General features: G+C 42.4%; 4 protein-coding genes across 4 annotated transcripts; all 4 read left to right on the top strand.

Moving 5' to 3' along the window:
* The first annotated feature begins 1,340 nt into the window (after positions 1-1,340).
* Positions 1,341-2,282, top strand: OR1E1I (olfactory receptor family 1 subfamily E member 1I). The gene has a single exon (NM_001390259.1). The coding sequence runs from the start codon at positions 1,341-1,343 to the stop codon at positions 2,280-2,282; it is 942 nt and encodes a 313-aa protein (NP_001377188.1).
* A 5,540-nt stretch (positions 2,283-7,822) lies between these two features.
* OR1E38 (olfactory receptor family 1 subfamily E member 38) lies at positions 7,823-8,767 on the top strand. The gene has a single exon (NM_001389881.1). It carries the CDS (start codon positions 7,823-7,825, stop codon positions 8,765-8,767), a length of 945 nt encoding a protein of 314 aa, NP_001376810.1.
* An 8,317-nt stretch (positions 8,768-17,084) lies between these two features.
* OR1E2 (olfactory receptor family 1 subfamily E member 2) lies at positions 17,085-18,029 on the top strand. The gene has a single exon (NM_001389969.1). The coding sequence runs from the start codon at positions 17,085-17,087 to the stop codon at positions 18,027-18,029; it is 945 nt and encodes a 314-aa protein (NP_001376898.1).
* An 8,202-nt stretch (positions 18,030-26,231) lies between these two features.
* On the top strand, positions 26,232-27,176 carry OR1E2B (olfactory receptor family 1 subfamily E member 2B). Its single transcript, NM_001206664.1, has one exon. It carries the CDS (start codon positions 26,232-26,234, stop codon positions 27,174-27,176), a length of 945 nt encoding a protein of 314 aa, NP_001193593.1.
* The last annotated feature ends 602 nt before the right edge of the window (positions 27,177-27,778 follow it).

Raw genomic sequence — 27,778 nt, 5'->3', positions numbered from 1 at the left:
CTTTGAGGCATGCTGAGGTGGATAAATCAGGATTCTTGAAAGAATATGAACCAGTTGGAGAGTACATCTATACCTATATTTATTTTATCTATATAGATAAATATCTCAATTTTATCCTCTGTGATGGTGAATAGAATAGTGTATCTGGTGTGGGGACATTTTCCATGGGGACAAATTACATCCATAAATTCGGTAATACAGTGTCAAATTCAGTGCCAAAGTGCTAGCACTAGGAGTTGAGTCTAGTACTTCTTCTGGGAGGATTTAGTAGGCGCAGACAGCAAACTCCTAATTTAGAAGGAGTTTGCGGTCTTTCAAGTTGGAAGAATGCAAGTCTCAGCTGGAAGCACAGCCAATTAGTGTTGTGATATGTCAAATATGTCCAGACACTCTGCCAGCTGCAAGCACTGCCGCAGTCGTGACGGCAGACATGGCCTTTCCTACAGGTAGCCTACCATTCTGTAGGGAAGAAAGCTATGAACAGTGTGATCAAAGGATACCGAAGGAGAAGGGTTCAGTCATGGAATCAGGGAGACGAGTTAAGAGGCCATCCCAGTGGTAGAGAAACGACATGATGTCAGCCAGATCAAGGGTACTGAGAGTGGCTATGGCAGTGTCTGAAAGGGTAGGAGAATCTGTAGGACTTGCCCACAGATAGGAAGCTGATAATGACCAAAGGAGGGAATGAAAGAATACTTTCAGGTTGTGGAGCACCTGGATTCCTTTTTGCTGAGAAATATGATAAATTAGAGGAGGAGGGAATTGGCGGAAGGGCAGCAAAGAGACATCATGAGTTTTTTTGCTGCAAACGAGGGTGTAATGTCCAAGGGAAGATAACAATCAGGCAACTGAGTATACTGTTTGATAGGTTAAAGAGACATTTACAACTAAAGCTTAAATAATCATCAAAGCCATTGGAGTAGATGTCTTTCTTCTTGGTATATATAGAATTACAAGGGAACCATGTTTAGGGAAAAGCCCAGGAGCACCAATCAACTTGAAGATATTGACAAAACAGAAGCCAATTACAGTTAGTGGAGGGTAAGAAGAAAAACCCATACATCTTGTGTCTCAGGACCTAGAGGATAAGAGTGTGTTTTAAAAAATCTGGAATATTGCTATATTTTAAGCAAAGTGAAGAAAATAAATGATTTCCAATCATAGAGACTCCGATTATAGAGAATTTGAGTCCTGTAAAGATTGTAATTATTGTGATGAGAATGATATAAAGTATTTTTGCAAAGCATCTAGTGGCCCATATATCATAGAAATATGTTCATTTTGAATTTTAAATTTTAATGGACATTGTAATTTCTTCCTAAAGATACTGGAGACAGAGCATGACAGGAAGGAATCAAACTATTGTCTCAGAGTTCCTCCTGCTGGGACTGCCCATCAAGTCAGAGCATCAAAACCTGTTCTATGTCCTGTTCCTGGCCATGTATGTTACCACTGTCCTGGGGAACCTTCTCATCATCGTCCTCATTTGCCTGGAGCCCCACCTCCACACACCCATGTATTTGTTTCTCAGTAACCTGTCTTTCTCTGACCTCTGCTTCTCCTCTGTCACAATGCCCAAATTGCTGCAGAATATGCATAGCCAAGACCCGTCCATCTCTTATGCTGGCTGCCTGACACAAATGTACTTCCTTTTGTTCTTTGGAGACTTGGAGAGCTTCCTCCTTGTGGCCATGGCCTATGACCGCTACGTGGCCATCTGCTTCCCCCTGCGCTACACCACCATCATGAGCCCCAGGCTCTGTCTCTTCCTGGTGGTGCTGCCCTGGGTGCTGACCACGTTCCATGCCATGTTGCACACCCTGCTCATGGCCAGGCTGCACTTTTGTGATGACAATCTTATTGCCCACTTTTTTTGTGACATGTCTGCTCTGCTGAAGCTGTCCTGCTCTGACACTCGAGTGAATGAGCTGGTGATATTTATCATGGGAGGGCTCATTCTTGTGATCCCCTTTCTACTCATCATCACATCCTACGCTCAAATCGTGTCCTCCACCCTCAAGATCCCTTCTGCGAGGGGTATCCGCAAGGCCTTCTCCACCTGTGGCTCCCACCTTACTGTGGTGTCCCTGTTTTATGGGACAGTTATTGGTCTCTACTTATGCCCGTCAGCTAATAATTCTGTTAAGGAGACTGTGATGGCTACGATGTACACTGTGGTGACCCCCATGCTGAACCCCTTCATCTACAGCCTGAGGAACAGAGACATGAAAGGAGCTCTAGGAAGAGTCTTTTGGAGAAAAAAAGCTCCCTTTTCTCTGTGATGGTCAAGTTTGGATTTTTGCATAATTTTATGTGGTTGGTATATTGGTATTAATATGGGGATATTAAACCAGACTTCTTTTTTCAATGATGTTTTTGTTAAAATTCCATAATAACATATTATCCAATAAGTAACAGAGATATGGCAGAGGTATGTAGTAGGAGTTGGAAAGGGGATGTCAGTGACCTACTAGCAGAATCTTGCTCAATTTTCTCTCCAGGTTACTCTAAGAAGCATTATTTTTAAACTTCCAATGAATTTTTCTATCCCCCCCCCATTTTTTTCTTTACTGTTTCCAATGTTTTATTTACTGATAAAATAAACTCTACTGTTTACTGAACGTTTACTCATTTACTGTGGAGACACCCTCTCCTTCTGCCCTTGTCCCCACCACCTTGGACAGACATTCCATGAATGAAGAGACTGAAACCACAGAACACGGGCCCACAGCAGCCTACTAATATTTACTGAGCCAGACAACCCCTGAGGTCCCATTTGGAAATATGGAAGTGAAGAAAGTGCTAGTTGCTCAGTCGTGTCCAACTCTTTGCGACCCCATGGACTGTAGCCACCAGGCTCCTCTGCCCGTGGAATTCTCCAGCAAGAATACTGGACTGGGTTGCCATTTCTTCCTCTAGGAGGTCTTTTCGACCCAGGGATCGAACCTGGATCTCTTGTGTCTCCTGCATTGCAGGGGGATTCTTTACCATCGGAGCCACCAGGGAAGCCCTGAAAATATGGAGGAGACTAAAAGAAACAGCACAGGTGTGATAGCTTGTGAAATCACATTAATTTGGGATGCGCTGCCTCCTTGGCTGACTGTGTGCTGCTATGGCAGCAAATTCTTGGGCCAGTGGTCCCTTCCTAAAGCTGGCCTTCCAGATTTGTGAGGCCACCATCCAGGCCATGCCGTACTCCTAGAAAGGCCACTTAGAACCCAGGTCTGCCACATAAAGAGGTGGAGAGGAGAGCCGTTTCTTCCTGTGTCCCTTTTTTAAACAATTTATCTTTTTTTTTTTTTGTAAAAAATAACCAAAACCATGCTTTAAATAATACCCTGTCCTTGAGGTCAATACTTTAAAATTCAAAATTCTCACTCCCCTGCTTACCTCTGATAAACTAGACTTTTCATTGCTGAATATAGATATTTACTTATCTCTTCATGAGGAAAGGGTTCCATTATTCTGTCATTAACCTTGTCTCCTCTGATTTATTTTCATGTCTCCAATGCCTTCTTGACCTGCCCTGAACCTCAAGTGCTTTCTATCTCCTTTGCTGCAATAGTTTAGTTCGTCTCTGTTGTTGTTTAGTTGCTAAGTTATGTCTGACTCTTCTGGGACCCCATGGACTTTAGCTCTCCATGCACCTCTGTCATGACCATGTGCCACGGTTACTTAAGCTTGTGTGCCAAGGGCCTGTGCTCTGCAACAAGAGAGACCACCGCAACGAGAAGAGACCGCACCGCCACTACAGAGTAGCCCCCGTTCACCGCAACTATAGAAAAGGCGACACAGAGCAACGAAGACAGAGCACAGCCAAAAAATAGCTAATTATGGCTTTGTGGCCATAGATAACTGCAGCAGCAGGAAGAGCTGGAGACTAGGAGGTATTCTACACATTTGGGGAGTACTAGAGACAATGGAAGTGGCAGGTGTCAGTAATGTTTTCCCACAGAGGTAAGAAGGCTGAAGTACTTCAGTGCGATTCAAACTGGGTTTTCTTTTTCATCTTGGTTTGAGGAAGAATGGAATATGATCAAGGAGAGTTTCTCTTGTCTCTTATTCTAGTACTTTCTATATATCTGCATATAGTTGTGTCATAGAGATCTACCCCTTGTTAGCGTCAGGTGGTTTATGGGAAATGGTGTTTTACTGAGAGATTTTGCCACCCTGAGAATCTTTCCAAAATATGTGTCTTGGGGACTTCCCGGGTGTTCATGTGGTTAAGACTCTCTGCTTCCACATCACAGGGCATGGGTTTGATCACTAGTCAAGGGACTAAGATCCCACATGCTGCCCAACATGGCCCCAAAACCAAAACAAAATGTGTATCTTTCTTGACACTTTACTCAAACCACTGAAGGCTTCTTGTTGCCCACAGAAAACATCCTGTTACACTCCGCGGATTTTTAGGATATTCCTAGTACGGCTTCACCAACCATCCTCTTTTACTTTCCACCTGTGGCTCCAACCACAAAGGTCTGCTGTCCATTCCCTAAACAGGCAGTGGTTAGGCTTTCCTGCATGAGTTCTGCATCCTCCATTTCCCTCCAAGTATAGTCAGGTGTGATCAGTGATTGTAATCAGTCACTGCTCCTGGACCCTGAGAGCTTTGGTCCTAAAGAGGTCTTGTGTAATTGTTTTGTCTTTAATAAATCCCTCCAGGATTCAGACTCCTCTGGGATCCAGGGTCCCTGAGGCCTGAGGATGTGCAGAATGGGAGATGGAGAAGGGAGTTTTCAGACACAGGTGATGACTACAGAGGGTGATATTTTACATGCGTTAGTGAATAAAGGGGAGCAGGATCACAGGTCAGGGTCCTGAGTCAGCCTCACACACTGGGCAAGTTAGGCAGAGGGTGAGTGAGCTGGTCCCTTAGAAACCTTCCCACCTGAGGTCTTGGATTCCCAGGTTGTGTGATCTTCTGCAGGAGAGCTTTTCAGGTATGGTAATGCTCCTCTTTCCCACCTCTCTCACTCCTAAAATTTCACTACATTTGAGAAATGTTTATTGATATTCCACCAGTTATAATCTGCTTTCATTAATGACAGCATTCTTGTGTATTACTCACTGTATTATTTGTTCCCATGATATTGACTAATTTCAGCATACTGACAGCTCATTCTAGGCATTAATATCATAGTTCTGAACCCCTATTTTATATTAGAATCACTTTGGAGCTTTAGAAAATTTTGTATGGATGCTTCACAGCAGAAACTGACACAATATTGTGAAGCAATAATATTGTGGTTCAGTCTCCAAGTCATATCTGACTCCTCACAATGCCATGGACTGTAGCAATTATATTCCAGTAAAAAATTGCGGTTAAATTTATCTGAGGGCTTCAGTAATCTTTATTTTAAACTGTATCAGGTATCCTTGCTACTCACTGTGTAGTCCATGGACTGTGGCATGGGCATGGGCATTAGCTGGGTGCTGATTAAATTGCAGAAGCATTAGGCCATAGTAAAGTTACTAGTACTTACCAAAAAAATGCAGGCACAGAGTTACTATATCAAAATCAGGGTTTACCAGAACTCCCAGGGGATTTTAATGGGTTATCAAATTTTAGAATCACTGAACTATGTTGCCTTAAATGAAGTCCAGTCTGAGAACTACTGACTTAATGAGTGAAGAAAGTAAGAGGCTCATGGCATCATCAGTGACAACATCCCACTGTGATGCTGGTACCTATATCCACATGTAAAACCTGTTGACGTGGCTGGATCAACCTGCATCAAGGAGTGAAATCCCAGATGTTGAATTCGGTTACGTCTTTCATGAAGGAGCTTCCCACATCTAATGATGTTTCTCCTTTGCCTTTTTTTTTTTTTTTTGCCAGCTTTTGGCATGCTGAGATGGATTAATCAGGATTCTTGAAAGAAAATGAACCAGTTGGAGAGTACATCTATATTTATTTTATCTATATAGATAAATATCTCTGTTTATATCCTCTGTAATGGTGGACAAAAATAGTGTATCTGGTGTGGAGACATTTTCCAAGAGGACAAATTACATCCATAAATTCGGTAATACAGTGTCAAATTCAGTGCCAAAGTGCTAGCACTAGGAGTTGAGTCTAGTACTTTTGGTTCTGGGAGGATTTAGTAGGAGCAGACAGCAAACTCCTAATTTAGAAAGAGTTTGCGGTCTTTCAAGTTGGAAGAATGCATGTTTCAGCTGGAAGTACAACCAACGAGTGTTGATACATCAACCACGTCCAGACACTCTGCCAGCTGCAAGCACTGCTGCAGTCGTGACGGCAGACATGGCCTTTCCTATGGGTAGCCTACCATTCTGTAGGGAAGAAAGCTATAAACAGTGTAATCAAAGGATACCAAAGGAGAAGGGTTCAATCTTGGAAGCAGGGAGACGAGTTAAGAGGCTGTTCCAATGGTAGAGAAAGGACATGATGTCAGCCTGATCAAGGGTATTGAGAGTGGCTAATGGGAGTATCTGTAAGGGTAGGAGAATCAAGTGGTGGGATCTATAGGACATACCCACAGGAAGCTGATAATGACCAAAGGAGGGAATGAAAGAAAACTTTCAGGTTGTGGAGTACCTGGATTCCCTTTTACTGAAATATGAGAAGCCAAAGGAGAAGGGAATTGAGGAAGTGGCAAGGAGACATTGGAGGATGGGCAAGGGCTTCCCTGGTGGCTCAGATGGTAAAGTATCTGTCTGCAGTGCAGGAGAACTGGGTTCGATCCCTGGGTTGGGAAGATCCTCTGGAGAAGGAAATGGCAGCCCACTCCAGTTCTCTTACCTAGAAAATCCTATGGATGAAGGAGCCTAGTAGATTGCAGTCCATGGGGCTGCAAAGAGTTGGACTGAGTGACTTAAGGAGATATCATGAGTTTCTTTGCTGAAAATTAGGGTGTAATGTCCAAGGGAAGACAGCAGTTAGGCAACTCAGTATCTTCTTTCATAGGTCAAAGAGACATTTGCAACTAAAGCTCAAATAATCATCAAAGCCGTTGGAGTAGATAAGTTTTCCTTCATGGTATATATAGAATTACAGGTAGTTTATCTTTTCCAAATGAAAAGGTAAAAAGGAAAAGCCCTGGAGCATCAATCATCTTGAAGACATTGACAAAACAGAAGCCAATTACAGTTAGTGGAGGGTAAGAAGAAAAACCTATACATCGTGTGTCTCAGGACCTAGAGAATAAGAGTGTGCTTTAAAAAATCTGGAATATTGCTATATTTTAAAGCAATGTGAAGACAATAAATCATTCCCAATCATGGAGATTCTGATTATAGAGATTTGGAGTCCTGTAAAGATTGTAATTATTGTGATGAGAATGATATAAAGTATTTTTGCAAAAGCATCTCAGTTCAGTTCCGTTCAGTTCAGTTGCTCAGTCATGTCTGACTCTTTGCGACCCCATGAATCTCAGCACGCCAGGCCTCCCTGTCCATTACCATATCCCAGAATTCACTCAAACTCAGGTCCATCGAGTCGGTGATGCCATCCAGCCATCTCATCCTCTGTCGTCCTCTTCTCCTCCTGCCCTCAATCCCTCCCAGCATCAGAGTCTTTTCCAATGAGTCAACTCCTTGCATGAGGTGGCCAAAGTACTGGAGTTTCAGCTTTAGCATCATTCCTTCCAAAGAACACCCAGGACTGATCTCCTTTAGAATGGACTGGTTGGATCTCCTTGCAGTCCAAGGGACTCTCAAGAGTCTTCTCCAACACCACAGTTCAAAAGCATCAATTCTTCAGCATCTAGCGACCCATATATCATAGAAATATGTTCATTTTGAAATTCAAGTTTTCATGGGCATTGTTATTTCTTCCTAAAGGTACTGGAGACAGAGCATGACAGGAAGGAATCAAAATGTTGTCTCAGAGTTCCTTCTACTGGGACTTCCCATTGAGTCAGAACATCAAAACCTGTTCTTTGTCCTGTTCCTGGCCATGTACGTTACCACCATCCTGGGGAACCTTCTCATCATTGTCCTCATTTGCCTGGACCCCCACCTCCACACACCCATGTATTTGTTTCTCAGTAACCTGTCTTTCTCTGACCTCTGCTTCTCCTCTGTCACAATGCCCAAGTTGCTACAGGACATGCAGAGCCAAGACCCGTCCATCTCTTATGCTAGCTGCCTGACACAAATGTACTTCTTCCTGTTCTTTGCAGACCTGGAGGACTTCCTCCTTGTGGCCATGGCCTATGACCGCTACGTGGCCATCTGCTTCCCCCTGCACTACACCACCATCATGAGCCCCAGGCTGTGTTCCTTCCTGGTGGTGCTGTCCTGGGTGCTGACCATGGTCCCTGCCATGTTATACACCTTGCTCATGGCCAGACTGTGTTTTTGTGAAGACAACGTGATCACCCACTTTTTCTGTGACATGTCTGCTCTGCTGAAGCTGTCCTGCTCTGACACTCGAGTTAATGAGCTGGTGATATTTGTCGTTGGAGGACTCATTATTGTCCTGCCATTCCTAGTCATCATCATGTCTTATGCACGAATTATTTTCTCTATCCTTAAGGTCCCTTCTGTCAAGGGCATCTGCAAAGCCTTCTCCACCTGTGGCTCCCACCTCACTGTGGTGTCCCTGTTTTATGGGACAATTATTGGTCTCTACTTATGTCCATCAGCTAATAATTCCACTGTTAAGGAGACTGTGATGGCTATGATGTACACTGTGGTGACCCCCATGCTGAACCCCTTCATCTACAGCCTGAGGAACAGAGACATGAAGGGAGCTCTGGGAAGAGTCTTTTGTAAAAAGAAATTTCATTTCTTTCTATGATGGTAAACTTGGTAAAATTTATGATGGTAAATTTCTACATAATTTTATCCAGTAGATGTGTTGATATTAATGTTGGGATATTAACCCTGACACTTTTTCCCATAATCTTTTTGTTACAATTTCATAATAAGATATTGTCCAATAAGTAAAAGAGATAAAGTGGAGGTTTGTAGTGGGGCTCGGAAAGGGGATGTCTGTGACCTACAAGTCTTCCTCTTTTTTTCTCTTCAGGTGACCCTAAGAATTATTTTTAAACTTCCAGTTAATCATTGTGTCATTCCCCCTGCCTTTTTTAAACTGCTTCCAGTGTTTAATTTACTGATAAAATAAATACCACTTTTTTTGAGCATGACTTCTCTCCTCTGCATGTGTTTTAGCGTGTACAGCACCATATTGTTAACTGCGGGTACTATCTTATATTTTACTGCTTACTCATTTTATATAACAGAAATTTCATGCCCATAAAAAATCAGCTTTCCATCTTCTGCTCATTCCAGCTCCTGACAACCACCATTCTGTCCTCTCTTCTATGAATATAACTACATTGATAACTCATATCTAACATGGAATCAGTCAGTGTTTGTCCTTCTGTTCGTGGGTTATTTCACTTAGTGCCATGCCCTGTAGGTTCATCCACACAGTCAGCCAATTCGAATATTTCTTTTTTTAAAGACTGAGTGATATTCCATTATATGCATATACCACATTCTCTGTATCCATTTATTGGTTAATAGACATTTGAATTGTTTCCATATCTTGGCTATTGTGAATATTGTTGACGTGAATGATGAAGAGTGGGTATCTCTTCATATTCCTCATGTCATTTCCTTTGGGTGTACACCCAGAATTGGGATTGCTGGATCATGTGCTAGTTTTTTTTTTTTTTTGGAGAATTGTCACAGTGGCCCTGATAGTTACACCAGATGAACATTATATGAAAAGTGCAGATCAATATCCCACTAGTTTCTTGTCTATATCTGTGAGTCTGTTTCTGTTTTGTTTATGTATTGAATGTCACATGTAAGTGACATTATAGAGTATTGGTCTTTGTCTGACTTATTTCAATAGGCATAATATGCTTTAGGTCCATCCACATTGTTGCAAATGGCAGAATTTTGTTCTTTTTAATGCTGAATAATGTTCCATTGCATATACATGTCATAGCTTCTTTATCCATTTATCTGTTGATGGACATTTGTGTTTCTTCCACATCATGGCTATTGTAAACAGTGCTGCTATGAACCTGGGGTGCATGTATTTTTTGAATTAGTATTTTTTTTTCCCGGATATATATCCAGGAGTGGAATTGCTTGATTGTATGGAAGTTCTATTTTTATTTTTTAATGAACCTTCATACTGTTTTCCACAGTGGCTGCACCAATTTACATTCCACCAACAGTGTAAAAGGGTTCCCTTTCTCCACATCTTCTCCAACATTTTAATTTGTGTTCTTTTTGATGACAGCCCAATCTGATAGGTGTGAGGTGATATCTCATTGCAGTTTGACTTGCTTATCACTAATAATTAGCAATGTGGAACATCTTTTCATGTGCCTGTTGGCCATCTGTATGTCTTCTTTGCAAAACTGTCCCTATCCTCTGAACATTTTTAATGAGATTTTTTTTTTTTGCTTTGAGTTATATGAGTTTTATAAAAATATATTTTGGATATTAACCCTTTATCAGGTATATGACTTGAAAATATTTGCTCCCATTAGGTGTGTTGCCTTTGCATTTTGTTGGTGTTTTTTTTTTTTTTCTATGCAGAAGTTTTTTAGTTTGATGTAGTTCCCATTTATTTCTGTTCTTGTTGCTTATGTCTTTGGTGTCATATTCAAAGAATAGTCACCAAGACCTATGTAAAAACTTTACTGCCTATGTTTCTTCTAGGAGTATTTTTAGTTTTAGGTCTTAGTTCAAGCATTGACACATTTGAGTTAAATTCTTTTGCATTTCCAGTTCCCCAGTGCCATTTATTGAAGAGACTGTCCTTCCTTATTGTATTTTTAAAGTACCATCTTATTAATATAATAGCACCAGAACTGTAAATGCTTGGATATAAATCATACACAATATATACAAGGTCTATATCTTGAAATCACAAAACTCTGATTAAGAACTCATTGAGAACTAAAGAAATTGATAGGTACAACATGTTCATGGGATGAAAGACTTGACATTGTTAAGATGTTCTTCTGAAACTGATCTAGAGATTCAACACATTTCAGTTAAATTCCAGAGGATTTTTTGGTAGTATAAATGAACAATAAGATTACAAAATACACATGTAAAGTCAAAGAAACTAAAAAAGTAAATTTACTATAGCTAAAAGATTAAAAATGGTGGCATTGGAGAAATATGGATCAATATAGAGAGTATAGAATACCTTATAGAATCCAAAAACTAGATTCAATCATGTACCATCCATTGATCACTGACAAATGTGCAAAGACAATTTAGTAGGAAATAGTCTTGTCGACCAATGATGCCGGAGAACTTGGATTTCCATGTGAAAAAAACAAACTTCAATCCACACCTCATGTTAACAAAAACAATTCACTCTTGATGGATCATTTGCTTAAATATTAGTATGAATACTGAGATGGTTTCCCATGACACTATGTTTCATGGAGCCAGAGAAATCCCAGAGCAGGAAGCTTGAACCATGTGGAACAGAATGGAGGTGAGGTGCCATCAGGTTTCAGTACTAAAGCTTGCTGAAGCCAGTGCAGAGCTGGTTACTAAGCCATGGCTGGAACAGGAGATGAAGCTGTGAGAATTGAAAATGCACAAGAAGTGTCTCATGTAGGTCTCAGGGGAGGAGTGCTTCAACCAAGGGATGTAACAGTGGTTTCATTAAATTGGAAGTTGAGCAAATCACCTGAACATTTTGTTGTCCTTATGCGAAAGAAAAAAAGTGAAGTTGCTCAGTCGTGTCCGACTCTTTGCGACCCCATGGACTGCAGTCTATCAGGCTCCTCCATCGATGGGATTTTCCAGGCAAGAGTACTGGAGTGGGTTGCTATTTCCTTTTCCAGGGGCTCTTCCTGACCCGGGGATCAAACCTGGTCTCCTGCATTGTAGGCAGATGCTTTACCATCTGCCCACCAGGGAAGTCACTTATGTGAACCCATATGCAAAGATGAACATTACATGAGCCTGGGTTGGTGATATAGATTAGAAAGGGAAAACTGGGTTTCTCCACACAACTGGGTCAGAGAGGACCATGTTTGCAATTCTAGGGAATTCTCTGAGTGCCTCTTAGTATTTTCTATTTAAAAATAAATATCAATAAAACTATAACAAGTCGATAAGGCAAGACCATTGAAGATGCTGATTCACTAGGAATGAAGATTTGCATTATGTGAGAACTCCATACAGCTGAGATGGTAGCCGAGGAGAACACGGAATGGGTAGTGAAAGAAGGTGTTATGGCTTTGTGGCCATAGTTAACTGGTGCATAAGGAAAAGCTGGAAACTAGGAGATATTCTGACACATTTGGGGAGTATTAGAGATGATGGTGGGCTAGACAGGTGGTGCAATGATTAAAAAAAAACACCTGCCAATGTAGGAGATGTGGGTTCAATCCCTGGGTCAGAAAGATCCCCTAGAGTAGGAAATGGCAACTCACTCCAGCATTCTTGCCTGGAAGATTCCTTAGACAGAGCAGGCTGGCAGACTATGGTCCATGGCGTCACAAAGTGTCAGACATGACTGAGCGACTGACCATGTACACACGTGCAGAGATGATGGTGGTTGCAGGTGCCAATCATGTTTTCTCACAGAGGCAAGAAGGCAGAAGTACCTCAACAGGATTCAAACTGGATTTTCTTTTATGTCTTGGCTTGAGAAAGAATTGAACATGGCCAGGGAGAGTTTATCTTTCTTCTTATTCTAGTACTTTCTATTTATCTGCATATAGATGTAGATATATATAGATATATATCTATATCAGAGATATCTACTTATTGTTAGCTGCAGGTGATTCTTGGAAAATGGTGTTATATTGAGAGATTCTGCCACCTTGAGAATCTTTCCAAAATATGTCTTTTTTGACACTTTGCCCTAACCACCGATGGCTTCTTGTTGCCCACAGAAAACCATCTCCTCAGATATTTTAGGATACTCACAGTAGGGTTCCTGCTTGTTTTATGACTTCACAAACCATCCTCTTTTACCTCCCAAAGTGTAGGCTCCAACCACAAGTGTCCCATGTCCATTCCCTAAACAGGCAGTGATTAAGCTTTCATGTATGAGCTTCTCTCCATCTTCACCTTCCCCCAAAGAGTAGTCAGGTGTGATCAGTGATTGTAATCAGTTGCTGATCCATGACCCTGAGAGTATTTGTCCTAGAGAAAGTGATAGTGTTAGTTGCGAAGTCATGTCTGACTCTTTGTGACCCCATGGATGATAGCCCACCAGGTTCCTCTGTCCATGGGATTTTTCCAGGCAAGAATACCGGAGTGCATTGCCATTCCCTTCTCCAGGGATTAAACCTGCGTCTCCTGCATTGCAGGCAGATTCTTTACCATCTGAGCCACCATGGGAGGTGGTGTCCTAGAGAGGCCTTGGGTAATTACTTTGACTTTAATGAGTTCCTCCAGGATCCAGACTCCTCTGGGATCCAGGGCCCCTTAGGCCCAAGGATGTACTGAATGGGAGATGTGAGAAGGGCGGTTTCAGACACAGGTGATGACTACAGAGGCTGATATCTCACATGCTTTAGTGAATAAACTAGAGTAGGATCTCAGGTCAGGATCCTGGAGTCACCCTCACACACTGGGTAAGTTGGGCAGAAGGTGAATGAGCTGGTCATTTAGGGTCCTTCCAACCTGAGGGTCTTGATTTCCCAGGTTGAATTGTGTTCAGTAGGAGAGTTTTTCAAGTATGGTGATGCTTTCTTTTCCACCTCTCTACTTCCCCAAATTTCACTACATTGGAGAATTTTTTTACTAATGTTCACTCATTTAATCTATTTTTTAATTAATGATAGCATTCTTATGTGTTACTTACCATATCATTTATTCCTACAGCATTGTGTAGTTTCAGTGTACTAACAACTTTTAAGTATGCATTCATGCCACACTTCTGAACCCTTGTTTTATTTTAGAATCACCTTGGAGCTTTAAAAAAAACTCTGTATGAACTTCCTCTCAAAGATTGTGATTATATTTATCTGAGGGGGTCCAGTGATTTTTGCTTTTAAAAGCATCAGGTATTCTTCCTACTCACTGTGAAGCCCATGGACTACTACCTGGGAGCTGATTAAAATGCAGAAGCAGGCCTATTATATCAAAATCAGTGTTTTACTAGCACTCCCAGGAGATACTTCAGGGATATTAAATTTTAGAAGCATTGCCCTAGATTTATTTAAGTGCAGTTCTGGCTGAGAACTACTGACTGAAGAAGGTGAGAGGCTCATGGCACGATCAGAGACAACATCCCCAAGTCCTGTCTCTGGTTTGTGATCGCTAGTCACACTCTTAATACAAATGTAATCCCCAGTCACACAAATGGAGTCCTGCTCATTTGCCAGGGAAACAAAATTCTGAGAAACCAAGTGTTTCTTCCCAGTGTTATGTCTTATTGTAATATCCACGTATAAAACCTATTGACGTGGCTGGATCAGCCAGCATCAAGGGGTGAAGCCAGCTGTTGGATTCAGTTATGTCTTTAATGAAGGAGCTTCCCACATCTAATGGGTGCCATTTTTTCTACCTTGAGGTGCACTGAGAAGTGTTAGGCTTCTCCAGAGAAACAGATCCAAGAGAGAATTTTATCTATATCTCTCCATATATATGCATATATCTCTATTACCTATATCATCTGTATTAGTGTAATACTCTCCATATATATGCATATATCTCTATTACCTATATCATCTGTATTAGTGTAATAGTAGTGTGTTTGAAAGGGCTTCTTAGGTAGCTCAGTGGTAAAGAATTTGCCTGCCAGTGCAAGAGATGCAGGAAATACGGGTTCAATCCCCGGGTCGGAAACATTCCCCTGGAGAAGGAAATGGCAACCCACTCCAGTATTCTTGCCTGGGAAATCCCATGGACAGAGGAGCCTTGTGGGCTACAGTCCATGGGATCACAAAGAATTGGATACAACTGAGGGACTGAGGGCTCACTGTGTTTGAGAACATATGAGAACAAATAGTATGGGGACAACATTACTCCATACATTTTGTAATACAGGGTCAAATTTAGTGCTAAATGGTTGAGGGTAGTGAGTTTCTGTCCTGGGAGGAGTTAGTAAGAGTAGTGATTCTAACTTAAAAGGAGTTTTGCTGGCTTTAAAGTTGGAGGAATGCACATCTCAACCTGAAGCACGACCAGTGGATATTTATGAAACACCTCCTGTATCCAGGCACTGGGCCGGGTGCTGCCTCTGTGGCAGCTGTAAAGGCAGATGTGATCCTTCCCTACGTGGAGTTTATAATCCGGTGAAGAAGGCAGCTATAGAGAAATGATCCCATTGTCATGGAGTGCTGTGGGGACAAGAAGGATGCTTGGAAACATAACAGAGCATTCTCCTCTGGGCTGGGGGAGATAGGGAGGCTTTGCAGGGCAAATGACATGAAACATATGTGAAGGACGAATACGGGAAGCCATGGGAAAAGATGGAGCAGAAGGGAGAGAACTCTAGGGAAGAGGAACAGTGAGTGCAAAGTGCTGGAGCAGAGTGTTGTGTTTAGTCCAGCTTTGCTGGAGAGTGAAATGTGAGCACAGTTGTGGGGCCAGATGGAGTTTCGGAGTTAGGCAAGGGTCAGGTCATGAGTCACCTTTTGAAGGGAATTTGCCTTTAAGGAATTTGCCTTTATGTTAAGAGCAATGAGAATCCACAAAGACTTTATGGAGAATGGTTACCTGTTCTTCATCTTCAAATGCCTACTATGATGAAGGATACTGATGGATTTCAAGTATGGAAGCAGGGAGATGAATTAAGAGGTTGTTCCAAAGATTAAGATTGACATATATACCCTACTATATATAAAATAGATAACTAATAAGAACCTACTGTAAAGCCCAGGGAACTATACTCAATACTCTGTAATGGCCTATCTGGGAAAAGAATAAAAAAAAGAGTGGATGTATGTATAGATATAACTGATTCTGCCTGCCAGTGCAGGGGACGCAAGATATGTGGGTTTGATCCCTGAGTTGGGCAAGATCCCCAGGAGTAGGAAATGGCAACCCACTCCAGTATTCTTGCTTGGAAATTTCCATGGTCAAAAGAGTCTGCCAGGCTGCAGACTGTCCATGGGGTTGCGAAGAGTTGGAAACACACACACACACACGTAAGTGATTCACTTTGCTGCACACCTGAAACTAGCACAACATTGTAAATCAACTATATTCCAATAGCATTTTTTAAGGTGGTTCCAATAGTGTAAATAAGATGTGATGTCAAACTGATCTAAGGTGGTGAGAGTGTGGATAAGGAGTGAATGAAGGAGAAAGAATTTCTAGATCTTGTTGACAGATGTTGGGTATTGATAACAGAAAGGAGGAAATGAAAGAAGCCTTTCATGTTTTAATCTGGATAACCCGAAAGTCTTTTTCTGGGATGTGGAAGACCTGAGGAGGAGGGAATTGGGAGAGGCACAAAGGGATATCGTGTGTTTCTTTTGGAATCTGTTTAACTGAAGATGCCTGTAATACATCCAAGGAGAGAGAATATTCAAGCAATTGAGTATCTTCTTCTATGAGTTAGAAAGACTTCTACAACTGAAGTTTAAATGGTAATCAAGCCATTGAAGTAGATGAGTTTTTCTTGGTGCATGTGTGCTAAGTCGCTTCAATCTTGTCCAAATCTGCAACCCCATGGACTGTAACCCTCCAGGCTCCACTGTCTCTGCATTGGCAGGCAGGTTCCTTACCACTAGCACCACCTGGGAAGCCCTTTTCTGATGGTATATAAAATTATAAGAGAACAGGTTTTAGGAAAAAACCCTGGAACATCAATCAAGTTGAATATAGAGACAAAACAGAAGCCAGTAGAGTATTGAGGATGTCTGACCAGGCAAGTATGGGAAAAACCAATGTATTATGTGTCTCAGAAGCTGAGGGATAAAAATGTTTTAGGAAAGTTGGAATATTGTTTTGTGTTAAAGAGAAATGAAGAAAATAAGTCATTTCCAATGATAGAGATTCTGATTATAGAGAATTGGGGTCCTGTAAATATTGTAATTATTGTGATGAGAATTTTGCAAAGCATCTAAGAGCCAGTTTATCATAGAAATAAGTGCACTCTGAAATTCAGGCTTTCAAGGACACTATTAACTTCTTCCTAAAGACACTGGAGACAGAACATGACAGGAAGGAATCAAACTACTATCTCAGAGTTCCTTCTGCTGGGACTGCCCATCAAGTCAGAGCATCAGAACCTGTTCTACACCCTGTTCCTGGCCATGTATGTTACCACCGTCCTGGGGAACCTTCTCATCCTCGTCCTCATTTGCCTGGATCCCCACCTCCACACACCCATGTATTTGTTTCTCAGTAACCTGTCTTTCTCTGACCTCTGCTTCTCCTCTGTCACAATGCCCAAGTTGCTGCAGAACATGCAGAGCCAAGACCTGTCCATCCCCTATGCTGGCTGCCTGACACAAATGTACTTCTTCCTGTTCTTTGCAGACTTGGAGGACTTCCTCCTTGTGGCCATGGCCTATGACCGCTACGTGGCCATCTGCTTCCCCCTGCACTACACCACCATCATGAGCCCCAGGCTCTGTCTCTTCCTGGTTTTGCTGCCCTGGATACTGACCACGTTCCATGCCATGTTGCACACCCTGCTCATGGCCAGGCTGCATTTTTGTGAAGACAATGTGATCCCCCACTTTTTCTGTGATTCATCTGCTCTGCTGAAGCTGTCCTGCTCTGACACTCGAGTGAATGAGCTGGTGATATTTTTCGTCGGAGGGCTCATTATCATCATCCCATTCCTACTCATCATCATGTCTTATGCACGAATCGTGTCCTCCATCCTCAAGGTCCCTTCTGCCAAGGGCATCTGCAAAGCCTTCTCCACCTGTGGCTCCCACCTCACCGTGGTGTCTCTCTTCTATGGGACAATTATAGGTCTCTATTTATGCCCATCAGCTCATAATTCCACTGTTAAGGAGACTGTCATGTCTATGATGTACACTGTGGTGGCCCCCATGCTGAACCCCTTCATCTACAGCCTGAGGAACAGAGACATGAAGGGAGCTCTGAGAAGAGTCTTTTGCAAAAAGAAAAATGCCTTCTCTCTATGACTATAAAATTCAGATGATGATAAAGATGGGATTTCTACAGAATTTTATTTAGTAGGTATATTGATATCAATATTGGGATATTAACCCAGATTTCTGTTTTCAATGGTCTTTTTTTTTTTTTTACAATGACTTAGTAGGATATTGTCCAATAAGTAAAAGAGATACAGTGGAGGTATGTAGTAGGACTTGGAAAAGGGATGTCAGTGACCTCCTAGCTGGATCTTTCTCATTTTTCTCTCCAGGTTACTCAAAGAAGCTTCATTTTTAAATTTCCAATTAATCTTTGTGCCCTCCTTCCACCTTTTTTTCCATTAGTGTTTACAATGTTTGATTTACTGCTGAAATAAACACTATTGCTTACTGAGCGTTTACTCATTTACTTGTTGACACACCCTCTCCCCTCTGCCCTTGATCCACCACCTTGGACAGACCCTCCATGAATGAAGAGACTGAAACTGCAGAACCTGGGCCCACAGTAGGATACGAATATTTAGTGAACCAGACAATTCCCAATGCAGTTACTTTTATCATCCTCCCATTTGAAAATACGGAGGAGACTAAAGGAAACAGCACAGCTGTGATAGCTTTGTAAACTGCATTAATTTGGGATGTGCTGCCTCCTTGCCCACTGTGTGCGGCTGTGGCAGCAAATTCCTGGGCCAGTGGTCCCTTCCTAAACCTGGCCCGTTTGGATGTGTGAGGCCGCCATCCGGGCCATGCCATGCTCCCAGGAAGGCCACTTCGAACCCAGGTCTGCCACATAAAGGTGGAGAGGAGAGCCTTTTCTTCAGTGTCTGTGTCCCTTTTTTAAACAATTAACTTATCATGTTTTTTGAAAAAGTAACAAAAAATATGCATCATATAATACTGTGTCCTCGAGGTCAACACTATTTAAAATTCAAAATTCTCCCCTGCTTACCTCCTGTAACCTGGACTTTTAATTGTTGAATATAGATATTTACTTATCTCTTCTTGAGCAAGGGTTTGCATTATTCTGTTTGTTAACCTTCTCTCCTCTGATTTTTTTTTTGTGTGTGTGTAATAAAGTTTTATTAAAGTATAAAGGAGATAGAGAAAGCTTCTGACGTAGGCATCAGAAGGGGGCAGAAAGAGTACCCGCTTGCTAGTGTTAACAATGAAGTTATATACTCTCCAGTGAATCCAAAGAATGTCTGGAGGACCTCATCAGACCTACTCCATAATTTACATTTTAAAATAACAGAAGGTTTAATCCAGAGACTGTCCTTAGGCGAGATACATTATTGTTATATAATCCTAAGGAATGTGGGGAAAGAAAAAAAGTTTGTCCTTTCTTCCTTCTTGAGAATTCCAGACCCCTCTCTCCTTGGGAACCCCTAGACTCCTTATCAACCTGCCTAGGAACTGACTCTCTCATTCCCCCCTTTTCTTTTAGGAGAATTATGTTGCCTAGGGAAAAGGGGCATCGTTCTCGTTCCATAACTGCCTCCGAGCTGACAAGGGGGGTTGTCCCTAAATTGGTGAGGCAACGTATTCTCCTAATCCTCATATTGAGGATATCTGATCCAGGGGCCCCAAATAGTAGCTGGAGGAAGTTGCAACAGTAGCAGGAATTTGAGCAATCATTTGTAACTTAAAAGCTTTCATGCGGCTAGGAACAAATCCAGTTATACAATTACAGATGCAGGCAACATAGTCATTAAACCAAGTTAAAATCGAAATTAAAAGTCACATTATGTCCATAGTTAAAGTACAAAGTGTTGCACCAGTCCATTTTAGGGTTGGTAAATGTCATCAGATGAAGAAGAGGCATCGCATGTGATTGTTGTCCAAGGTATTCACAGACTTGGAGAAAGTCTTTTCCTTGAAGTGGGGCTGTCCACCACCGGGAAGCCTTCCACTGATGAAGAGGGGAGCGCTCTGCAGACCCAGCAGTTAGACCAATTGTGGAATGCAGCATAGGAATGAGCCCAGGACAGGAAGACATTGTCTTGAGGATCCAACAGCAGACTCAGGATATTTGGAGTCAGCAGAAGTAGACTCACATAGATTATCAGGCCCATCCGCTGCCCTTTGCTTAACTCTAGAGCTCGGGTCAGGGCCACAAGCTCCGCTAACTGAGCACTGGTTCCCTGGGGGAGAGATTTTGCTTCCAAATCCTGTTCAGCAGTCACTACAGCGTAACCTGCTTTACGCTTTCCATCCCGAACAAAAGAACTGCCATCTGTAAATATTTCTGTTACGCGAGTGTATGTTCCTCGGTTCTTTGTCTCGTCACAACAAAGACTTGGAGCGACGGACATTAAAGCCCTCGGCACGTCACAGCTCTTGGGTCTTGGACAAACCGTGCTACAGCTCTTAGGCAAATCAGTGTTACAGCTCCATTTTTATTTATAAGATAGCAGGAGAATGGGAGAAAGAGAGAGAGAGAGAAAAGAGCGCACGCACGCGGGAGAGAGAGTCCGAGAGAAAGCGCTTTGGCTCCTCCTTTTATATGTTTTTTCCTCCACCTGGGCCTGCCCTACGCAAATTGGGCTTAGCCAGGAGTGCTGTTTGTTCTGCCCGAAGTCTTCACTCTGGTCCTTGGACCTCCCTTTGACCTTCCTTGTCTTTTAGCCACCACCATTTTGGACTCCTTTTCCCTATTCTACCTACCTAACATTTCCATGTCAGGATTGTCTAATGGGGTATCCTTTAGATCCTCCCGAGCTGCATGGTTTAAAGTTAGGAATTGAGAACAATCGTGATCAGGTGTTTCATTTTCCTTCTCAGGAAGGAAAGTGGCAGGATTTACATTTCCACAAACTTTAAGCTTAGTTACTGGTCCTTCTAACAACGATGACTGATACTTAAAAAGCCTACTGTCTGTCATCCAAATATTAACCTTAGAATTTAATATTCCACTCACTTCATGAGAAGTCAGTACAAGAAGGTTTCGAAAATTAATTATTTTTAAAGCCTCAGGTGCTAATAAAGCCGCTGCCCCAATTACTCTTAGGCAGTGGGGCCACCCACATGAAACTATATCTAATTCTCTGCTTTTCCAGTGTCTTCTAGACCTACCCTGAACCTCAGGTGAACTTTCTATCTCCTTTGATAGTTCAGTTCATCTTTGTTGTTGTTTAGTCATTAAGTCGTGTTTACTCTTTTTTGACCCCGTGGACTTTAGCTCACCAGGCTCCTCTGTCATGCCTTAGGGCAACTAAGCCCGTGAGCCACAACTACTTAGGCCTGTGCACAAAGAGCCTGTGCTCTGCAACGAGAGAGGCCACCAAACGAGAAGCCCACACCCCAGAGCTGGAGGGTAACTCCTGTTCCCGGCAACTACAGAAAAGCCCACACACAGCGACGAAGACCCAGCACAGCCACAAAAAAGTTAATTATGGCTTTGTGGCCATAGATAACTGCAGCAGCAGGAAGAGCTGGAAACTAGGAGGTATTCTGACACATCTGGGGAGTATTAGAGACGATGGAGGTGGCAGGTGCCAGTATGTGTTCCCACAGAGGTAAGAAGGCAGAAGTACTTCAGTGGGATTCACACTGGGTTTCCTTTTCTATCTTGATTTGAGGAAGAATTGAATATGATCAGGGAGTGTTTCTCTTGTCTCTTACTCTAGTACTTCCTATATATCTGCATATGGTTGTGTCATGTAGGTAACTACTCCTAGTTAGCTACAGGTCATTTATGGGAAATGGTGTTTTACTGAGAGATTCTTCCACCTTGAGAATCTTTCCAAAATATGTGTCTTGGGACTTCCCTGGCAGTCCAGTGGTCAGACACTGAGTTTTCACTTCAGGGAGTGCTGGACTGATCCCTGGTCAGGGAACTAAGATCTCACATGCAGCCCAGAATGGTCAGAAAACAAAAACAGAAAACCCAAGAAACCAATGTCTTTCTTGGCACTTTACTCAAACCACTGAGGCTTTCTTGTTGCTCACAGAAAACTGCCTGTTACACTCCTCAGAATTTTTAGGGTACTACTAGATGGTTCCTGCTTGTTTTATGACTTCACAAACCATCCTCTTTTACCTCTGGAAATGTAGGCTCCAACCACAAGTGTCCCATGTCCATTCCCTAAACAGTCAGTGATTAAGCTTTCATGTATGAGCTTCTCTCCATCCTCACCTTCCCCCAAAGAGTAGTCAGGTGTGATCAGTGATTGTAATCAGTCATTGCTCCAGGACCCTGAGAGCATTTGTCCTAGAGAAAGTGAAAGTGTTAATCGCTCAGTCGTGCATGATTCTTTGTCACCCCATGGACTGTAGCCCACGAGGTTCCTCTGTCCATGGGATTCTCCAGGCAAGAATACTGGAGTGTGTTGCCATTCCCTTCTCCAGGGGATCTTCCTGACCCAGGGATCGAACCTGGGTCTCCTGCATTGCAAGCCGATTTTTACCATCTGAGCCACCATGGGAAGTGGTGTCCTAGAGAGGCCTTGAGTAATTACTTTGTCTTTAATGAGCTCCTCCAGGACCCAGACTCCTCTGGGATCCAGGGCCCGTTTGGCCCAAGGATGAGCAGAATGGGAGAGGTGGATAGGATTTTCCAGATGCCAGAGATGACTTTACAGGCTGTTATCTCACATGCCTTAGTGAATAAAGGGGAGCAGGATCTCGGGTCACAGTCCTCTCACACTGGGTAAGCTGGGCAGAGAGTAAATAAGCAGGTCTGTTAGGGTTTTTCTGCCCTGAGAGCCTTGATTTTTCAGGTTGTGTGGTGTTCTCCAGGAGAGTTTTTCAAGTATGGTAATGCTTTCCTTTTCCACCCCTCTGCTTCCCAAAACTTCACTACATTTGAGAAGTTTTTATTAAGGTTCACATGTTGTAATCTATTTTTATTAATGACAATATTTTTATGTATTCCTTACCGGGTCATTTATTCCCAGAACATTGTGTAATTTCAGTGTACTAACAACTCTTGAGGTAAGTATTAGTGCCATACTTCTGAACCCTTGTTTTATTTTAGAATTACCTTGGAGCTTTAAGAACTGTGTATGGGGTTCCTCTCAAAGACTGTGATTATATTTATCTCAGGGGTCCAGTGATCTTTATTTTTAACAGTGTCATATAGAATTGCTACTCATTGTGAAGCCCATGGACTGAGGAGGGGCATTACCTGGGTGCTGATTAGAATGCAGAAGCAAGCCTACTGTATCGAAATCAGTGTTTTACAAGCACTCCTAGGAGATTTTTCAGGGATATTAAATTTAAGAAGCATTGCCCTAGATCCTTAAGTGCAGTTCTGGCTGAAAACTACTGACTTAACTGGTGAAGAAGGTGAGAGGCTCATGGCACCTTCAGTGACAACATCCCCAAGTCCTGGTTTGGGATCGCTAGTCACACTCTTAATACAGATGTGATCCCTAGTCACACAAATGGGGTCCTGCTCTTTTGCCAGGGAAACAAAACTCTGAGAATCCAGGTGTCTCTTCCCAGTGTTTTGCCTCTATGTAATATCCAGGTGAAAACCTGCTGACGTAGCTGGATCAGCCAGCATCAAGGGGTGAAATCCCAGCTGTTGGATTCAGTTATGTCTTTAATGAAAGAGCTTCCCACAAGTAATGATGCTCCTCCTCTGCTTTTTTGTCCACTTTGAGGTGCACTATGGAGTGTTAGGTTTCTCCAGAGAAAAAAATTCAGTAGCGAATTTTATCTATATCTATCCATATACATGCATATGTCTCTTTTATCTATATCATCTGTATCAGTGTAATAGTAGTGTGTTTGAAAGGGCTTCTCAGGTAGCTTAGTGGCAAAGAATCTGCCTGCCAGTGCGGGGGATGCAGGAGATATGGGTTCGATCCCTGGGTTGGGAAGATTCCCTTGGAGAAGGAAATGGCAACCCACTCCAGTATTCTTGCCTGGGAAATCCCACGGGCAGAGGAGTCTGACGAGTTACAGTCCATGGGATCAAAAAGAGTTGGACACGAACAAGAGACTGAGCATTCATACAGTGTGTCTGAGGTACAAGAATAAATACCATGGGGACAACATTACTCCATACATTTTGTATACAGGGTCAAATTTAGTGCTAAATGGTTGAAGGTGGTGAGTTTCTGTCCTGGGAGGAGTTAGTAAGAGTAGTGATTTTACCTGTGGTGGATTCATGTTGATATATGGCAAAACCAATACAATATAGTAAAGTTAAAAAAAAAAAAAAAAAGGCGTTTTGCTGGCTTAAATTTGGAGGAAAGCACAGCGCAACCTGAAGCAGAACCAATGGATATTTATGAAACTCCACCTGTATACAGGCACTGGGCCGGGTGCTGCCTCTGGGGCAGCTGTGACATGACATGACCTTTTCCTACGTGGAGTTTATAATCCGGTGAAGAAGGCAGCTATAGAGAAATGATCCCATTGTCCTGGAGTGCCGTGGGGACAAGAAGGATGCTTGGAAACATAGCAGTGCATTCTCCTCTGGTCTGGGGGAGCTAGGGAGGGTTTGCAGGGCAAATGACATGAAATGTATGTGAAGGACAAATCCGGGAACTCATGGGAAAAGAGGGAGCAGAAGGGAGAGAACTCTAGGGAAGAGGAACAGTGAGTACAAAGTGCTGGAGCAGAGTGTTGTGTTTAAGTCCAGCTTTGCTGGAGAATGAAACGTGAGTACAGTTGTGGGGCCAGATGGAGTTTCGGAGTTAGGCAAGGGTCGGGTCATGAGTCACTTTTTGAAGGGAATTTGCCTTTAAGGAATTTGCCTTTATGTTAAAAGCAATGGGAATCCACAAAGACTTTATGGAGAATGGTTACCCGTTCTTCATCTTCAAATGTCTACTATGATAAAGGATACTGATGGATTTCAAGTATGGAAGCAGGGAGATGAATTAAGAGGTTGTTCCAAAGATTAAGATTGACATTAAGATTAAGGTTGTTCCAATGATTAAGGTGATATATATCCTACTATATATAAAATAGATAACTAATAAGAACCTACTGTAAAGCCCAGGGAACTATACTCAAGACTCTGTAATGGCCTATCTGGGAAAAGAATAAAAAAAAGAGTGGATGTATGTATAGATGTAACTGATTCTGCCTGCCAGTGCAGGGGACGCAAGATATGTGGGTTTGATGCATGAGTCGGGAAGATCCCCAGGAGTAGGAAATGGCAACCCACTCCAGTATTCTTGCTTGGAAAATACCATGGTCAGAGGAGTCTGCCAGGCCGCAGTCCATGGGGTTGCGAAGAGTTGGAAACAGACACACACGTAAGTGATTCACTTTGCTGCACACCTGAAACTAGCACAATAACATTTTTTAAAGGAGGTTCCAATAGTGTAAATAAGATGTGATGTCAAACTGATCTAAGGTGGTGAAGTGTGGATAAGGAGTGAAGGAAGGAGAAAGAATTTCTAGATCTTGTTGACAGATGTTGGGTATTGATAACAGAAAGGAGGAAATGAAAGAAGACTTTCATGTTTTAATCTGGATAACCTGGAAGTCTTTTTCTGGGATGTGGAAGACCTGAGGAGGAGGGAATCACGAGAGGCACAAAGGGATATCGTGTTTCTTTTGGAATCTGTATTACAGGCAGGGAGATATAATACATCCTGTATTATCCTGTAATACATCCAAGCAGAGAGAATATTCAAGCAATTGAGTATATTATTTTATGGTTTAGAGAGACTTCTACAACTGAAGTTTAAATGGTAATCAAGCCATTGAAGTAGATGAGTTTTTCTTGGTGCATGTGTGCTAAGTCGCTTCAATCTCGTCCAAATCTGCAACCCCATGGACTGTAACCCTCCAGGCTCCACTGTCTCTGCATTGGCAGGCAGGTTCCTTACCACTAGCACCACCTGGGAAGCCCTTTTCTGATGGTATATAAAATTATAAGAGAACAGTGTTTAGGAAAAAACCCTGGAACATCAATCAAGTTGAAGATAGAAACAAAACAGAAGCCAGTAGAGTATTGAGGATGTCTGACCAGGCAAGTATGGGAAAAACCAATGTATTATGTGTCTCAGAAGCTAAGGGATAAAAATGTTTTAGGAAAGTTGGAATGTTGTTTTGTGTTAAAGAGAAATGAATAAGTCATATCCAATGATAGAGATTCTGATTATAGAGAATTGGGGTCCTGTAAATATTGTAATTATTGTGATGAGAAAAATATAAAATAATTTTACAAAGCATTTAAGAGCCAGTTTATCATAGAAATAAGTTCATTGTGAAATTCAGGTTTTCAAGGACACTATTACTTCTTCCTAAAGATACTGAAGACAGAGCATGACAGGAAGGAATCAAACTACTATCTTAGAGTTCCTCCTTCTGGGACTGCCCATCAAGTCAGAGCATCAGAACCTGTTCTACGCCCTGTTCCTGGCCATGTATGTTACCACCATCCTGGGGAACCTTCTCATCCTCGTCCTCATTTGCCTGGACCCCCACCTCCACACACCCATGTATTTGTTTCTCAGTAACCTGTCTTTCTCTGACCTCTGCTTCTCCTCTGTCACAATGCCCAAGTTGCTGCAGAACATGCAGAGCCAAGACCTGTCCATCCCCTATGCTGGCTGCCTGACACAAATGTACTTCTTCCTGTTCTTTGCAGACCTGGGGGACTTCCTCCTTGTGGCCATGGCCTATGACCGCTACGTGGCCATCTGCTTCCCCCTGCACTACACCACCATCATGAGCCCCAGGCTCTGTCTCTTCCTGGTTTTGCTGCCCTGGATGCTGACCACGTTCCATGCCATGTTGCACACCCTGCTCATGGCCAGGCTGCATTTTTGTGAAGACAATGTGATCCCCCACTTTTTCTGTGATTTGTCTGCTCTGCTGAAGCTGTCCTGCTCTGACACTCGAGTGAATGAGCTGGTGATATTTTTCGTCGGAGGGCTCATTATCATCATCCCATTCCTACTCATCATCATGTCTTATGCACGAATTGTGTCCTCCATCCTCAAGGTCCCTTCTGCCAAGGGCATCTGCAAAGCCTTCTCCACCTGTGGCTCCCACCTCACTGTGGTGTCTCTCTTCTATGGGACAATTATTGGTCTCTATTTATGCCCATCAGCTCATAATTCCACTGTTAAGGAGACTGTCATGTCTATGATGTACACTGTGGTGGCCCCCATGCTGAACCCCTTCATCTACAGCCTGAGAAACAGAGACATGAAGGGAGCTCTGGGAAGAGTCTTTTGCAAAAAGAAAAATGCCTTCTCTCTATGACTATAAAGTTCAGATGATGATAAAGATGGGATTTCTACACAATTTTATTTAGTAGGTATATTGATATCAATATTGGGATATTAACCCAGATTTCTGTTTTCAATGGTCTTTTTTTTTTTACAATGACTTAGTAGGATATTGTCCAATAAGTAAAAGAGGTACAGCGGAGGTGTGTAGTAGGACTTGGAAAGGGGATGTCAGTGACCTCCTTCCCGGATCTTTCTCCTTTTTTCTCTCCAGGTTACTCAAAGAAGCTTCATTTTTAAATTTCCAATTAATCTTTGTGCCCTCCTTCCACCTTTTTTCCCATTAGTGTTTACAATGTTTGATTTACTGCTGAAATAAACACTATTATTTACTGAGCGTTTACTCATTTACTTGTTGACACACCCTCTCCCCTCTGCCCTTGATCCACCACCTTGGACAGACCCTCCATGAATGAAGAGACTGAAACTGCAGAACCTGGGCCCACAGTAGGATACGAATATTTACTGAGCCAGACAACTCCCAATTAGTTACTTTTATCATCCTCCCATTTGAAATTACGGAGGAGACTAAAGGAAACAGCACAGCTGTGATAGCTTGTAAACTGCATTAATTTG

Source organism: Bos taurus, chromosome 19, assembly GCF_002263795.3.
Source record: "Bos taurus isolate L1 Dominette 01449 registration number 42190680 breed Hereford chromosome 19, ARS-UCD2.0, whole genome shotgun sequence".
NCBI classification, from domain to species: domain Eukaryota; kingdom Metazoa; phylum Chordata; class Mammalia; order Artiodactyla; family Bovidae; genus Bos; species Bos taurus.
This window is presented reverse-complemented; position numbering and strand designations above follow the sequence as displayed.